The sequence below is a fragment of the Malurus melanocephalus genome, unplaced genomic scaffold (genome assembly GCF_030028575.1).
Source record: "Malurus melanocephalus ecotype Western Australia unplaced genomic scaffold, MMel_1.1 scaffold_56, whole genome shotgun sequence".
Lineage (NCBI taxonomy): Eukaryota > Metazoa > Chordata > Aves > Passeriformes > Maluridae > Malurus > Malurus melanocephalus.
In genome coordinates, this window is record NW_026623288.1 from 542,440 (window position 1) to 556,875 (window position 14,436).

Sequence of the window (14,436 nt, forward strand, 5' to 3'; positions counted from 1 at the left end):
CTCCCTGTGAATTTCAAATTTGTTTTAAGTGCATTAGATGCTGAAGGATTTTGGGGGGAAAATCAAACTATGTTAACTGATGTTTTTTGTCAATGCAAGTGCCAATCCACCGACCCTCATCAAGACTCACAGCCCTTTAATAGTTCTGATGCTGTACTCTCCCTTTATCTAAAGCAATTTTACATGCCAAACATTCATTCCCAAACATTAATCCATTTCAAAGGAGGAAAGGATTCAATATGGGATGGAAATGCTAACTGAAATCCAGCAGGAGTTGTGTGCCTTTGAAAATGCCCATTTCCACCAGAGCAACGTGAGACAAACTATCGGTGTGAGGGATATAACCTTCAGGAGAGGGAAAAGCACAAAGAGGCAGTTGCCAGTTCCACTTCTGAACTATTTCCCCCCCTCTGCTACCCAGGATTTACCCACACATTTAACTATCAGCATTCACATCTTACCCCCAAGACACAACTTCTCTTGCCTTCCACTGTGCATGTTCCCTGTCTGTAATCCCAGACCAGGTGCAAGAATAGAGCCCTCTGCAGTCTGCTGGTGCAAAACAAGATCAAACCACTGCTCAGGTTTGGCAGCAGGAAATTTTGTTCCATTCCTTAGCAGGGAGAATGTCAAAGGAGAAACAGAATGCATCTTCATGGTGGTTTGTAGCCACTAATGTGTACTGTCTCATTCTCTCTTCCCTTGATAGTCTACTCCAACAGAACACACCAGTGAGGTAATAAAAAAAAATAATCTTTTAAATACAACTGAATCTCTCAACAGGGAGCAATTACAGAAACAAACCTCAGATTGCTTCTAGAAAAACAGAGCTCATCAAGTTCTTAAAGAGCATTTATACCAGACTTCTAGCTGAACATTTTTTAAAAGTCAATATACATTGCTGTTCATGTGTTAACATATAAAAGATAAAGCTAATCACCAGGGAAGAAGGCATTTTTCCTCTTGCTATAATTAAACAGGAAAAGGTTCTTAATTCCTTATTCAATATTTCATGCTTATACCTCGGAAGGAAGAAAAAAAAAACCATGACCAATTTTCACCAAACTAATATTTTAGCCAGGACTGATTTTTTGCACTTTTGTGCTCAAACTGGTCCTTCARTCCCAAGGCATAAACAATTTGTTCAGCACTGCAGCTGCACGACAACAAAGACAGAATTTCAAAATACCCACTAGACCCAGCTCACTTTGGAAAGGTGGAGGGGAGGGCTCWGCATGGCACTTACTTTTTACTTTTCAGGCACCCGTAGAATCCAGCCATGGTTCTTCCAGGGAYAGTGCATTAATTCCTGGCGTGTGTGGGTGCCAGCACAGGGATTGTGCCACGCTCCCCACTTGGCCACACGCGCGCACGACAACGCCGGCGTGCCGAGGCAATTTCTGGCCAGATAAAGTTCCTGATCTGAGGCCCTCAGACTCTGCTGAACCGGGTCCAAGGAGGGCTGTGCCTGCTCCATAAATGGTTATGAATTGTTAACTCCCCCTTTTCCTGTCTGCTCCCAGCCCTTGGTACGCGCAGCATCCTAAGTGTGAAATACCATATGGCATTTGATTCCGTCTCCCTGTGGGACTAATGAGAGGCTTGGTTCTAATTAGGATGTGAAGAAGCCCTGAGGAGATTAATTGTTATTGTTATTCTTTAGACAGAGGAAAACTACAGAAAATACTTGCTACATCTTTGAAATAACCACTAAAAACTGTAGTTATCCTCCAGCACATAAGGGGTGCACAGGACCTTTCAAAACAGGCATTATCCCGATTCACTGTAAATCACAATCCATTCTAACAAGCTATTCTGCACATTTACAGGGAAAAAAAAATCCAAACAACTACATCCCTGCAATATTGCAAGGTCAGGCAAAAAGCCCTCAGAGTTTAAATTAGMCAGCACAACAATATGACAAAATTACTGCCTGGTGATAACCTCTGACAATACACTAACAATTGTTACTCACTGTCACAACTAAGGAGGCACTCGCTGGTGGTGGAAACAGGTAAATGCTGGGGTACACAAACTTCAAGCAGCCTCATTCACAGGGGTGACCCAAGTCCTGGGGACAACATAACCRTGCACATTTCTGACATTACATTGCACTAAATTCATATGGAAATGAATTTGCATCGTGGGCAAAGCATCGCTYGTGCTGCCTGCAGACAAGGAGGGGGTGCAGCTCCAGTGCCACASAGTGAGTCTGCTCCTGGAGTCGCGTGGCTTGCTAAAATATCAGCTCCTGATTAAAAAACTAGATGCACATTTAAAAGTAGGAAGCTCATAACTCTCATAATAGCAAAGGAAAGATTTACAGTCATTCCTAGAAGATCAGAAGAAAACTGCATTTGTTTGTATTTCTCAGCTAGTCCATAGTGTTTGAATACTCGAGTCTGGCAAGCCAGTAGGAAGGATTATCATTATGTATTTTATATGAGTTTCTTAAAGACATTGAGTAGCAATACMTGATCTACAGTGGAGAAGTTCTTCTCAAATACTTGGAAAAATACTTTCTTTTAAAGGAAAGACATAGTTTGGGAAATGGACCTCTGGTGAGGAGTCCTGTAAGTGGCTCAGCTACAGCAGTTTTCTAACAGTGCAGAAATTTGAAAACTGTGAATGGACAACTCCATTTCTCAGTTTTCTATRAAGGCCCCTACACAATGTAAAGCTGTGGCACAAATAATAGATGACAACAAGTGCAAGGGACATCACAAACAGGAAACAAATCATCCTCTAGTCTAGYTTCCCACTTAGCTGGGAAGCAAAAGCCTCTACAAGCAGCCAACTTCAATGCCATCCACAGAGCACATTTGCATTTGCAAAATCAAAGCTGACCTCAAGCAGATACAATACATTTCCTGTCTCTTRGGAAAAGACAAAAAAGCAAAAATACAGTAGCACTAGTTGAAATTTCACCCAAACGGGTTTCACTGTTGTTGTGAATTACTGCACTTGTCACGATGACTTCACSCTGAACTCCTAATCCCAGCAGAAAATGGATCACTAGACAGCATTAATCTCCATCCATCAGAGAAAGCCCACAGGAAAAAAAAATGCAAAATCAAGGTTTCAGTTATTGGGCAACAACCACCAGGAAGGAATTCCTGGAGATTACTGGAGAACCCTTCTGAGAGGCTTAATGCAAAACCTTGGACRTAGGACTGCATCTGAAATGTGCCTGGCATTTAGTTCAGAAAAATGCTGCCAACAGAAACATTGTACTACAGTAAGAATGAAGAAGACCTCATGAGAAATTCACATTTGTATTTAAAAGCAAGAAAGATCAAATGGCTTTTCTGTGGGAAGGCACAGTCCCTTAAAACCAGTGGAAGGGTGCAATCCTGATGGCTTTGGAAGAATTTCACTTTAACTGGTGCAGAGCACAGCCCACAACCCCTAATTCAAAAAATCAGGGGTTGTGCTAACATAAAGCAGATTTCCTGTCTCCAGACCTCCTCAGATGGTTTGCCTTCAGAATATGCTTCCTTTCAATACTGTTTTTTTTTCTTTCATGCATTTTTGCCTTGAAGTTACTTACCTGAGCATGCAAAACTTCATCTGTTGGCTTCCATTTAGGTCAAACATAGTCCTGCTCAYAGCAGCTGGCAGTTTAGCAACACACATTGCACCATCTCAAAACCCCCCTACTTTCCAAGAAGCACAGACTAGTAAACAGTCATTAAAAATAATTACCCYACCTCAGGATTTAATACTTTTTGATTCTCTATCTTCATATCGCTCTCCMAGGCACTTCACACTAGATTTATTACCCACTGCTCTACCTTTTTATCACTAGCACTGCTTCAAATGGCTACACACTGAGCATTTTGGGTACAGCCCTGAAATCCTAGATGTTGATAAACATCGTGGCTCTGTGTCCACAGGCAAACCAGTGCAAGMAAGCAGGTCTGAGCTGCACCCTGCTCTGACAGCCAGACATCACTGTGCTGACATTTGCTCCTCATTTGTCAAATGCTAAAGCRAATGGGCTGCTCTCCTGCCAGTTAATTAACTGCTTTCAGCTGGGAAGGCAGATGAACACCAAATAACCACAGACTTAGGCAAAGTAAAGGTGSTTCTTCAAAGATAGGGAAGCCAGCAAGTTTAAACACCTGAAATTTCAATCAGATCTGGATTTCCTCTAAAGTTTGTGGCTTGGCTTGATTGAAATTGCTCTGTCTAGGCCTACTTCCATTTGAGGATTATGTCTTTCTTCCAACTGTTCTTCAAACTCACTGTTACTTCTTTCCCTCAACAGCCCAGCATTGCCCATCCAAATCACTGCACATCCAAATCTGCCTCGCTYTCCCTGCAGGGAGAACAAGCAGTTCCAAGGCACCCTGCCCTCCCACAGTGCTACCAGCAGCAGAGGTCCCAGCACTGCTAAACTTCCCAGCAAGTTTCTTAATTTCTCCAAAGGGAACGAGGGAGGCAAGTCTGAGCAAGGTTCAGCCACCCAACCATTGAGAAATCCTTGCACCCAAATACAGCTCCTAAAATCATCAAGCTATTTGTTTCACAGGCGCTGTCACTTGGGTCATTGCGAAAAAAGCCTCTTCARCATAAGTAACCAACAGCAGCTACTGATGCAGTGGAGGAAACTCAAATACACWCATGCTACAAATACCCAGGGTACATTCCAGCAGCCTGAGAGCAGAGGTGTAGGGAACTACACACACAACCAGCAATTCTGAATTTGTTTCCTGTTCAACAGAGCTACTGGATTTCTTGCAGCATCCTGCAACTGGATCTCTAAGGACAACCAAGGACTATTGGATCTCCAAGTCCTTGCCTCCCTGGCTCCCTGACTGCAAACACTTCACACTTTGCAAAATGCCAATCCAAGGCTGGCTTGCATGGCATCAGGACACACTGCACACAGCAGGGAGGGACCAGATGTCACATAGTTGGGAAATCCCATGTTTYGCCAGCTGTGTTTAAACAGGGGTGTCTGCTTTACATTTTTAAAATTAATTTTCAGAAAGAGACCAAAGTTTCATTTGAGCTTTTCGCTAAACAAATTTAGAGGTGGGAGTTAAAATCCCACACCAAACTGATAGACTGCAGCATTCCAGATTTCCTGTATATTTTGGTGTCCCTGAACCGACTTCTTAACAAGGCAAATGTCACATTGTGACAGGGTGAGCCATCATATACTGATCCTTGAGCACTTGGATTTTATGTCATGAAGATTCTGTGTATTCCTTACATTCATGTTGCATTTGTACCCCTAGCAACACTTCACAATTGTGTGCCAACATAAATGTGACTCTCAGGAAATACTTGGCTGGAGCAGAAAAGGATTCAGCTTCCTTACAAGTGAAATTCCCAGGCTGGMAAATTGGCCAGGCTTAGAAATTTTCTGTGAAAACCATTCAATTCTAAAAAAACAGCTAAATACACATCACTGTTAAAAGCTGCACTATCAGAGCTTTAAACATACAGGGTTAGAATCAAACAGTCTGCAGACAACAAAGAAGTGGAGATAAGAGGATTTCTGCCTTGCAGAGTTTATACATCCATCTGTGATTAATATTAGGAGGAAAATGAGGGTCTAAGCCTGTCTGAAACTGAAAGTAGAGAGTGTAGTCAGAGGTATCCCACTATTCACTGTATCAGCTTTTTATTCATGCATTTATTTATTTATGCATAAATAAATTCTTCATGTCAGAAGAATTTGCCATGAGACTTGCTCTGGAGGCCAATTAKTCTGTGTTGCTCTAATTATGTGTATTTTCACACTTCGTGTACAATGTGTGAGGTTTAGGGGATTTTCGTTGTTATCATTCCCTGTTAGAGGACTTCCTGCGATCTCTTTCAATAATAAGACTATTTCAAAAAAAAGCAGCAATATATAACCTCTTTGATTCCAGTGTTTGGTAACTCTGAGCCTTCATTGTTTCTTGCAGTTTATCACACACTGTCTTCATCTCTGAGGAAGGAATGAAGATAAACTTCAGTATGGGGCATCCAGTGCACTGCTGAATTCTAAACTACGGCCAGAAAAATATTGGTACTTTAAATCTATCCTTTGTGTCCCCACAGCCAAATGTGAACTCTTCCTGGATTAAGTGGAGATGAAGGTCAGCCCATGTGTCATTCAAAAGGTAATTTCCCCTAGATTTGCAACAGGATCACAGATGTAACCGTAGACTTCAGTGACAGAAAATAGCAATTGCCAAACAATAATACAGATCCAGAGATAGAATTGCTTGTTTGACATTTTACAAATCTACAAGGATTTATTTSCATATAAATATGTAGTTTATTTTTAGATAAGTAACAGCATCCCTGTATACACAGACCAGGATGTGCTGCCTCTCACGTCTCTGCTTTTTTCATCCAGGACCATAAATCTAAAATCTAAGATTTTAAAGAATCTGAATGAAAAGCAGATTATTTTTGACACAGTGGAAGAGTTGGTATTTCCTGTGAAAATACTAGCACGGTCTATATTTTATATACTGRGAAACTGTGGTTCTTTTGTCCTGGAGGGGGTTAGTGCTGAAGCTGAACAAAGGAGCTCTATTTCTGYACATTCTGACTTAAGAAAATACCATGTTAAAAAATATTAAGTTCCAACAACACAACTTTTCCTTCTCAGTGTCCGGGCAGGCACCAATACACAAGACCATCTGGAAAGAAATGTGAGAACACAGTATGTAGCTACAGGCACATGGACCAGTGCCTAGTCTAGATGTCAAACATCAGAGGTAACAGTTACTGAGTCTAAACAAATATCCTGAGATGATGTGAATAATGAATTGAGTTTTCTACGCCCCATTCTTCCCAAATTCCCCTCTAGGGACAGATCCAGTTAATGTCCTTCAAACACTCTGGCCAAGCTCCCTTGGAGACAGATCAGACCAACAGTTGACACGAATGCCTGTGCTGTGAACGGCAATCAAGTTTAATGACTTCCCATGTATATTAGTTTTGCACTAATGTAAGCCCACCTCTTCCACAGAATTCCTCCTGATTTGTTTATACAGGTATAAGCAAGAGGAGAAGCAGRGACTCGCACATCTGGAATAATATTYCTAACACCATCGACATCCTGAATTCCAGCTGCAACTGGAATAAAAATTCAGAAGCGAAGGYCATCTCTGATACCATCTCAGTAACTGTCAGCTGAAGCAATAACACGGGAAATCACGGAAATGCAGCTCTGGGGAAAAGGCTGCCTGACTCCAGTGCCTGCAAACACAAGGCTGAAGATAAGGTGACCATTAACCTTCAGAAAAGGGCAGGGAAGTCCCAGAATGTCCTGCCTGCAGGCTTTATTGCTCCAAGGGGAAACAAACAGAAAAATAACAGTCAGAACAGCATACTCTTAACATTTAACTCAAATAAGTAGGCAGTGGTAACACAATGTTTTCTTTGTTCCCTTTCCTCTGTATAAAGGAACAAATATAGTACCTGGTTCATTCCACAATCAGCAAAATAAGTKAAAATAATGAGTAATAATGAACTTATTCCTACCAGTTGATATCTGTGGGATATCAGACCTGTGCCCTTCTGTACAGAACAYATAACTCCATGCTGCAGACACAGTGGGAAGAACTGAGGACGAGTAATTCAGAGACTGTTCCAGAGCCCATAAACTGCAACTGAACTCAAAAGGTCTTGGTGCCTGGAACTGTATTTTAGAGTCTTTTCCCATCCTCCCTTGCTCAATAAGGACAGCCAGAAAGACCCTACAGGAATAGGCACCCTATAAATATCCAAGATAACTTTAAGTCCAGCAGCCAGTTTTCAGCCGTGGGAACTCTTACAGGAGCACTGGCATCAAAATGCTGAGTTAAATCAGAAATCAGTGACTGCATAACATGCTTTGGCCCCGCACATTGCGAGTTTTAAAATCTTCACATAATAAAAAATACCTCATACTGAGCCAGTTTCACCAGAGCAGACACTTAGCACATCAGAGTCCTTACACAGCAGCCTAACACGTTACTCAGATTCAAGTTCTGGCAATCTYTAAATATCCCAGTGTGCTCTCAATTGTCTCTTAAATATGCTGGAGCTGTTCCCACCATAATGGGAAGGRAAAATATCTAATACATATTCAGAGGCAGGAAATAAGCTAATTGCAGAAGAATTTTACCTAGAACTGTTGAATAAACCACASTTCTGTGTCACTAAGTCACATAATCACATGCTTAAACTGAATCTCTGCTTAGTCCTTCCCAACCACGGAGTCTGGCACACGCTTTAAGCTGTTCACTGAGCTGATGGCTCTGTCTATCATCCCAGGATCACTGGTATCCAAAAAAGCTGCAATTAGGAGCCATGTCAAACAATTTAGGTCCATTGTTTTAATATATTTTTGCTTTACCATGGACTTTATCTTATCTCCGAAGAGTTCCATATGCCACACTAATGTAACACCATTCCACCAAAATGAAAAGCTGCTCMAAATCTGAAATATGTTTCCGTTGGAGGAATAAGGACGTGTGATTGGGCTGATGCTGGGTAATGTAGGGTAGAATAAAATCTAAGGCACAGCCTACAACTGTTTTAAACCCTCTTGTAACTGCAGAATGAAGAGGAGATGCAATGGCCATAGTCCGAGGACCAGCAGAGCAGAAGAAATGTGATCATTGGAAACTGAGCAAGTAAATTGCTTGTATTCTTTTTTTTCCTCTATCCAATCCACAAAAGTTGTGGTGACTTTGATATAACAGTTTACTCAGGTTCATCACAATAATAATGGCTGGTTTGCTTGTTTCCTTCCTCTTTCCTCCACTTAACATGATTTTACRTTGCTATGAATTAAAAAGATAATATAAAACCTTTTGCATAGTCTAGAAACTTGACAAATCAACTAAAGCAAGAGCTGAGATAAATGATAGTCTTYCTTTGGCTCAGATTTCTTGCTTTAAGCTGATTTATTGTAAGAACCTTAACACTTYAATGTATTTTCTTACACAATAAGATATAACTTTTAATTATTGCAGAACCCACAGCTTTAGGAGTTCAACTCATTAAATTCACTCCTCAGTCAGCACATAATCTTCAGTAGCAGCATAATGATAATGTATGGGTGACAGATTCAAAAAAGAAAATAAGCAATAAAAAAATAAATGCTCAAAGAAATACATGCTGGTAGTTAACAATAGGTGTATAAACAGCCTCATGTTCTTCTGTTCATTGTGCTGCACTTGAAACCATAAGAGCACACAAACAGGTTGCATTGTGGTGTTGAAATTCACTTTGATGTGCTGCACGCTATGTGTCTTCAAAGTACAGAAGCCTTTTAAAAATTAAAGCTTTACGCGTCTGTAAATAAGGTCTTTCTTAACCTATCTACAAATGAAGAACAAAAGATTTTTTAAAAACTTTCATTACTATTGTATAGAAGGCAATTCTGAATGGCATCTCCAGCCGAGTTTAGCCCGCTAATGCACAGGAGGTTTTCTATGCCTCATTCTATAACATTGTGTTGACATCTCTGCCTTTYCAAATTCAGATTTAAAGAGTCAATTAAATAAATCCAAAACTTCCCTATGACATGTTAAAGCATTTGAAGGCTGTATAACATATAGATTGAAAAAGTAAGAAAATCAAGTAAGCACCATTCATTAACACTCCCTGCTTCTTGCACATTTCTGGGAAGTTACACTATGGATCTATAGTTTGAATTTATAGAGAAACTCTTGGATTGTTTCTCAAATGTCAAGTAAACCACACAGCCTATCTCTCCTGCTGTCTTTCACCTGTCCTTTCACTTCCTCCTACTGAGATAATTAAATGTATCATGTAAAAAACCAGTGTAAATTCAGGAGAGTTCAGAAATCCTGACACTCTTGGAAAGACAACAGCATCAGAGAATGCATCTTCTCCAAACCTTCCCCCTCCTGTCATTACCAGTGCTTGGGAATACACAAACAGCTTATTGAACAATGGGATAAAACTGATCCTGACATTGCAAGGAAGAGCCTTAGATCTCTGTTACCTGGCTGCAGCCACGAGTAGCAAGTCAGTGACAGGACTGGGAAAAGAGGTCAGTTTTTCACATACCAGGATTCAGGGAGGGACAAATGTCCCACATTGCACAGTGAGCAACATGCAGCTCAACTCTACTAAGCTAGGCATTTCTTTAAAAGGAAAAAACTCACAAAAAAAAAAATGTCTTGGAACTCAAAAGAGCAAAGACTGGCAAAGAACCAGCCAAATACAGCAGCATTAACCCTCTGTGTGTTGGCACATATCCTTCCCCACTTAACCTAATGATATACAAAAATGGTCTCATAAAGTATTAACTGGGAGAAAAGAAAGGACACATTTATTCACAGGTTACTAGAGTGTGATTTGCTGTGAATTGCAGCAATAATATTTAACAGACTCCTATGAGTGATGGTGGCCTCTTTTATGGGGAAATAACAATTAATTCTAAGAAATGCATGTTCAGCAGAAAGAAAAACTWGTGGAAAAGCAGATGAAAAGAATGGCAGTGAAATGGCAGGATGGGCTGTGTGACTCCTTGACACTCCATTTTGCTGAGGTTAGCTCTGAAGAGGGTGTCAAAGTTGTAAGCAAAATAAGTCTGTGCACTAACCTCCATTCCCCCCACAGGCTTTCAAACAGCAATTTCAAGAAGCTGTGAAATGAGATCCTCATTACTTCCTACAGTTTTAAGAGCTTAGAACAGTGCAGCCACCCCAAACTCAGTATTCATGAGTCAGCAAAACTATAAGAMAGCTTAAGCAAGAAGGTATATTGGAGATAATATTTCATGCTCTCTTCATTTGCAGTTTCTGAATCATTAAAGATCCTGCCTTCGAGCTTTGTGGCTGAGTATGTGTTTTCAAAGTTCTGCTGCAGTTTACACTGTTCAGAATAACGTTCAGAATCTTGCATGATCATTTGGCTGTGTGAGCTATGATCTGATGAGATCTTACAAGACTTTGGGGGGRAACTGCAATAGTCAGCAGGAATCAGGGATGAATAGTAGTTAAAATAATCCTTGTTAATAACATCAGCTGCAAATCTCAGTGTCTGCTGCTCGCCAAAGATGTGGTTTCAAGTTCTAACCTGTAACACTCCTTTCCATTACACATACAAGCTGTCAGCTGAAGATATGGAGATAAATCTCTCCAAATGGAGAGAAATCTATTTATGTTTAAACTACACAATAGATTGAACTTAAACAGACAGAAGAATTGGCATAGAAGCTCAGCTGAGGGAATGATGAGAACTGCATTTCCACTAAACCCACTGTCAAGTACCAAAATCTCATGTGATGTGTTTGAATTTAKAAGAAAATGATGAAATACAAGTGGCATCTATGCTTGTGGCACTGGCACTCCTTTTGAAAGCTATTTTAAACTTTCAGAGGATGTATATGTATCTGTGCACGCATGACTCAACATGATGCTGGTGGCATTCCAATAAAGCTAAGCCACTGATTCTTGAGTTTGGGCCATATCCAGAGCTCATTAAAATCAATGACAGCCTTTCCACTGAATTCAACTCTTCAGATCATACCGGCTCGCAGTCTGATGTACCAGGGACTGCAGTCACGCTGCTTTGTCCCCTGTTTGACTTACAGCACAGCTTGATGTTTATGTTACATAACTAAAGATATKGAGACCAACCACACCACGCACACTGTCCACAGTACAAACATAAGGATTACTGAAAATCCTCAGAGGGAAAWAAAAAATCAGCTCCCCAGTTTAATATACCATGTGTACTTTCTTTTTATTTATATAAAGACTTGATATAAATCAATAAATACCTATGAAAGAGCATCTAGCAAACTTCAACAGTATCAGCTACAGGAAGCATTCAGGTCAAAGTTGTAGTGGATTTTAGCAGACATTAAGCAGAAACAACTAAAGATGTGTTTGTTGGTATTAGGCTCCCACATACACAAAGTATTGTTCCCTGAGTGCCCATTTTCACAGCTGAGTAACATCTTAACCCTTTTCTTAATGCCTATACAAGATTCCAGTATTTGCACTTTCAGCTACTGCTTTCTTGTGAAATAGTCTAAGTAGCCACTGATCTCTAAATAAATTTATTTAGAATTGAAATAAATGCTGCATCAAGCAAGTCTTTGGACCAAGTACAACTTCTTGTTTCTTCTCTGACTGCCATACATCTTSTGGTGAAAGAAAACATAGCTGTGCCTTTGTCTGAAGCAAATTCCCTGGTAAWTTAAGAAACATTACAAGTGGGAAGAAATATTAACTTTTAAATAGAAGCCAGTGCCAATAAAACTCCTTAAGTGATAAAATTTAACTTTTGATGGTTGTCTGTCCTTATTTGTTCCCAAAAAAAACCCCCAAAACCTAAAAATAAGTCTAAAAGGTGATCTACTTCCCAAATGTCTGAATAGAGCCAAAAACCCCTGTACTGTGGGTTCCAAAGGACAAAGAATTTTGAATTATCACATCTACACTGGCATGTCTCCATCTCTGAGACATTTCATTTTCAGAAAACTTTCATCAAATCTTTGACAGAAACAGCAGTGAACAGCTCATGTGAAAAGTCTTTCAACTCACAGAGATCTGAAAAAATGGAGGAGCTTACTTTTGATTCACATAACATCCAAGTAATTTGGGTGTGCATATTAGAAAAAGCATTTATATACCTAAATAAATGCACGCATCTACATATATTCTAAACTTGAATCGAGTCAAGTCCAGGGTAAAATAAGTGCTTTGCACTTTTGCAGTGAGAACTGAGTCAACTTTTAATTCTGCAGACATGGACCAAAATTTTGGGTTGCACAGTTCTGGAATCCTTGCAAACCTCACACCTGTGATAGGGTTATCAGTGTGATAGGGCTGCATTTTCTTATGACTGTGCAGGATCTCAATCTGGAAATATGTAGCCGTGTTCATCTTGTGATAAGACATCTACTGACATCCTTTGGAAACAGATGAGTAATTTCACTATGTCAATGTAACATTTCTGGTACAATGTTCTTCAGGAATTGGTCTGAAGCACTAGCAATGTGCTGGTCCATATATTATACAGCTAGAAGCCCAAACTATAAACAACCATTTGAGCAAACAGTGCAAAAAGTTTTTCCATGCCTATATAATCACTGGATTAATTTTTCATTGTATTTGTTTTATTACAGCAAGACAAACATATATTTGCATTTCTGATCTTACAATGCATCTTATACTGTGTGAGGGAAAAAGAAATAGAAAACTCATTTAAAATTCATTAAAATGTTAATAAAAGATATTACCACCAAGCTTGCCTTTCTGTTTTAAAGGTTCCTAACCATACATTTCGAATTACCTGTAACCACTTTCMGTTTCTGTCAAATACCAGAAAGACACCACGAAGTGTAAAAGATCCATAGTGACTGCAATCCCAAATGGATCAGAATGTGTGTACTTGCCAAACTCTCTTCATTTCCCCGGTCTGCTACACCAGATCTGAAATGACTAAAACTGCATCCAAATATGCATCRGACTCAGCTGACTACATGGATCTAGGGAGGGAAGTCCACTCAGAGAGCTCTCCACAGGATGTGGTGCAAGGACACAGCACAACRGCTGGAAGGGAAAAGGGGGGCTTTGAATGCCATTTTCAAGAGAGGAGTTGAGCTGGACAATGGAAAAAACTGGAGRTGGTTTGCTGGGGTTCTTGGATATTTTGTGCTCCTACCCTGTCTGCAGCTTGTCACYTGGATGAAAGCATTTCTCCCCGCATAAGCCACTCTGACTTGTACAAGCATAGTTATCACAGGAAATTCACCAAAGTTGTTTTGTGATTAAGCCTTTACTCCYGCATACAGCTGTTTAAGAACAAGCAATGAAGTGTATCATCACCAAAATAATCATGAAAGAAATGTCACAATGTCTTTTCATCCTACAGCAGTTCATGGATCTGACCCTTCACAAGACCCTACTAACTTCTCTGACGCCACTCCTGCACAGAAGCTCTGAGATCACACGGATTCTCCCAGTGCCCACACCAGTGTCAAGACCTCGCACCTGGGAGACWGCCACGATTTCAGCAATTCTAACGATGCAAGTAACAACTGTAACTACTCCAGCTGCCTAACACAGGGTAAAAACCTGTTTTGGAGCATAAAATGTAAAGGTCCGACACTGGAAGACTGCAAGCCTGTAAGTTCGGGATGAGGATGCCACGCAGCCCGCCAGTCCCTGCGTTCGCAACCSTACGGAGCCGAGAACACAGCGTTGGAACAAAGAGCGTTTCACGGCAAGCTCAGGCGCTCGCCTCCGCCACGGAGCACCCGCCAGCGTTATCCCGGCCCCGCCGCCAGCCGGGGGCTTCGAGCGAGCAGCGCCCGCCCGAGGAGCTCCCCCGGCACGGCGGCTGCCGAGGGCCGGCCGGGCTGGAGCCCTTCCCGTGCCGGGGGCCGGGGCCGTGCCCGTGCCGGTGACCGCCCGCCCTGCCCGGTCCCCGATCCCCGGTCCCCGGTCCCCG

At 41.1% G+C, this 14,436-nt stretch overlaps 1 protein-coding gene across 1 annotated transcript in view; it reads right to left on the reverse strand.

Annotated features, from left to right (window-relative positions):
• KIAA1210 (KIAA1210 ortholog) overlaps nucleotides 1–1,434 on the reverse strand; it is a 36,651-nt gene extending 35,217 nt beyond the window's left edge. The window contains exon 1 of the mRNA XM_057365614.1: nucleotides 1,247–1,434. Coding sequence (XP_057221597.1) covers nucleotides 1,247–1,281 — 35 coding nt within the window. The 5' untranslated portion in view covers nucleotides 1,282–1,434. The remainder of the gene's footprint in view (nucleotides 1–1,246) is intronic.
• Nucleotides 1,435–14,436: the final 13,002 nt, after the last annotated feature.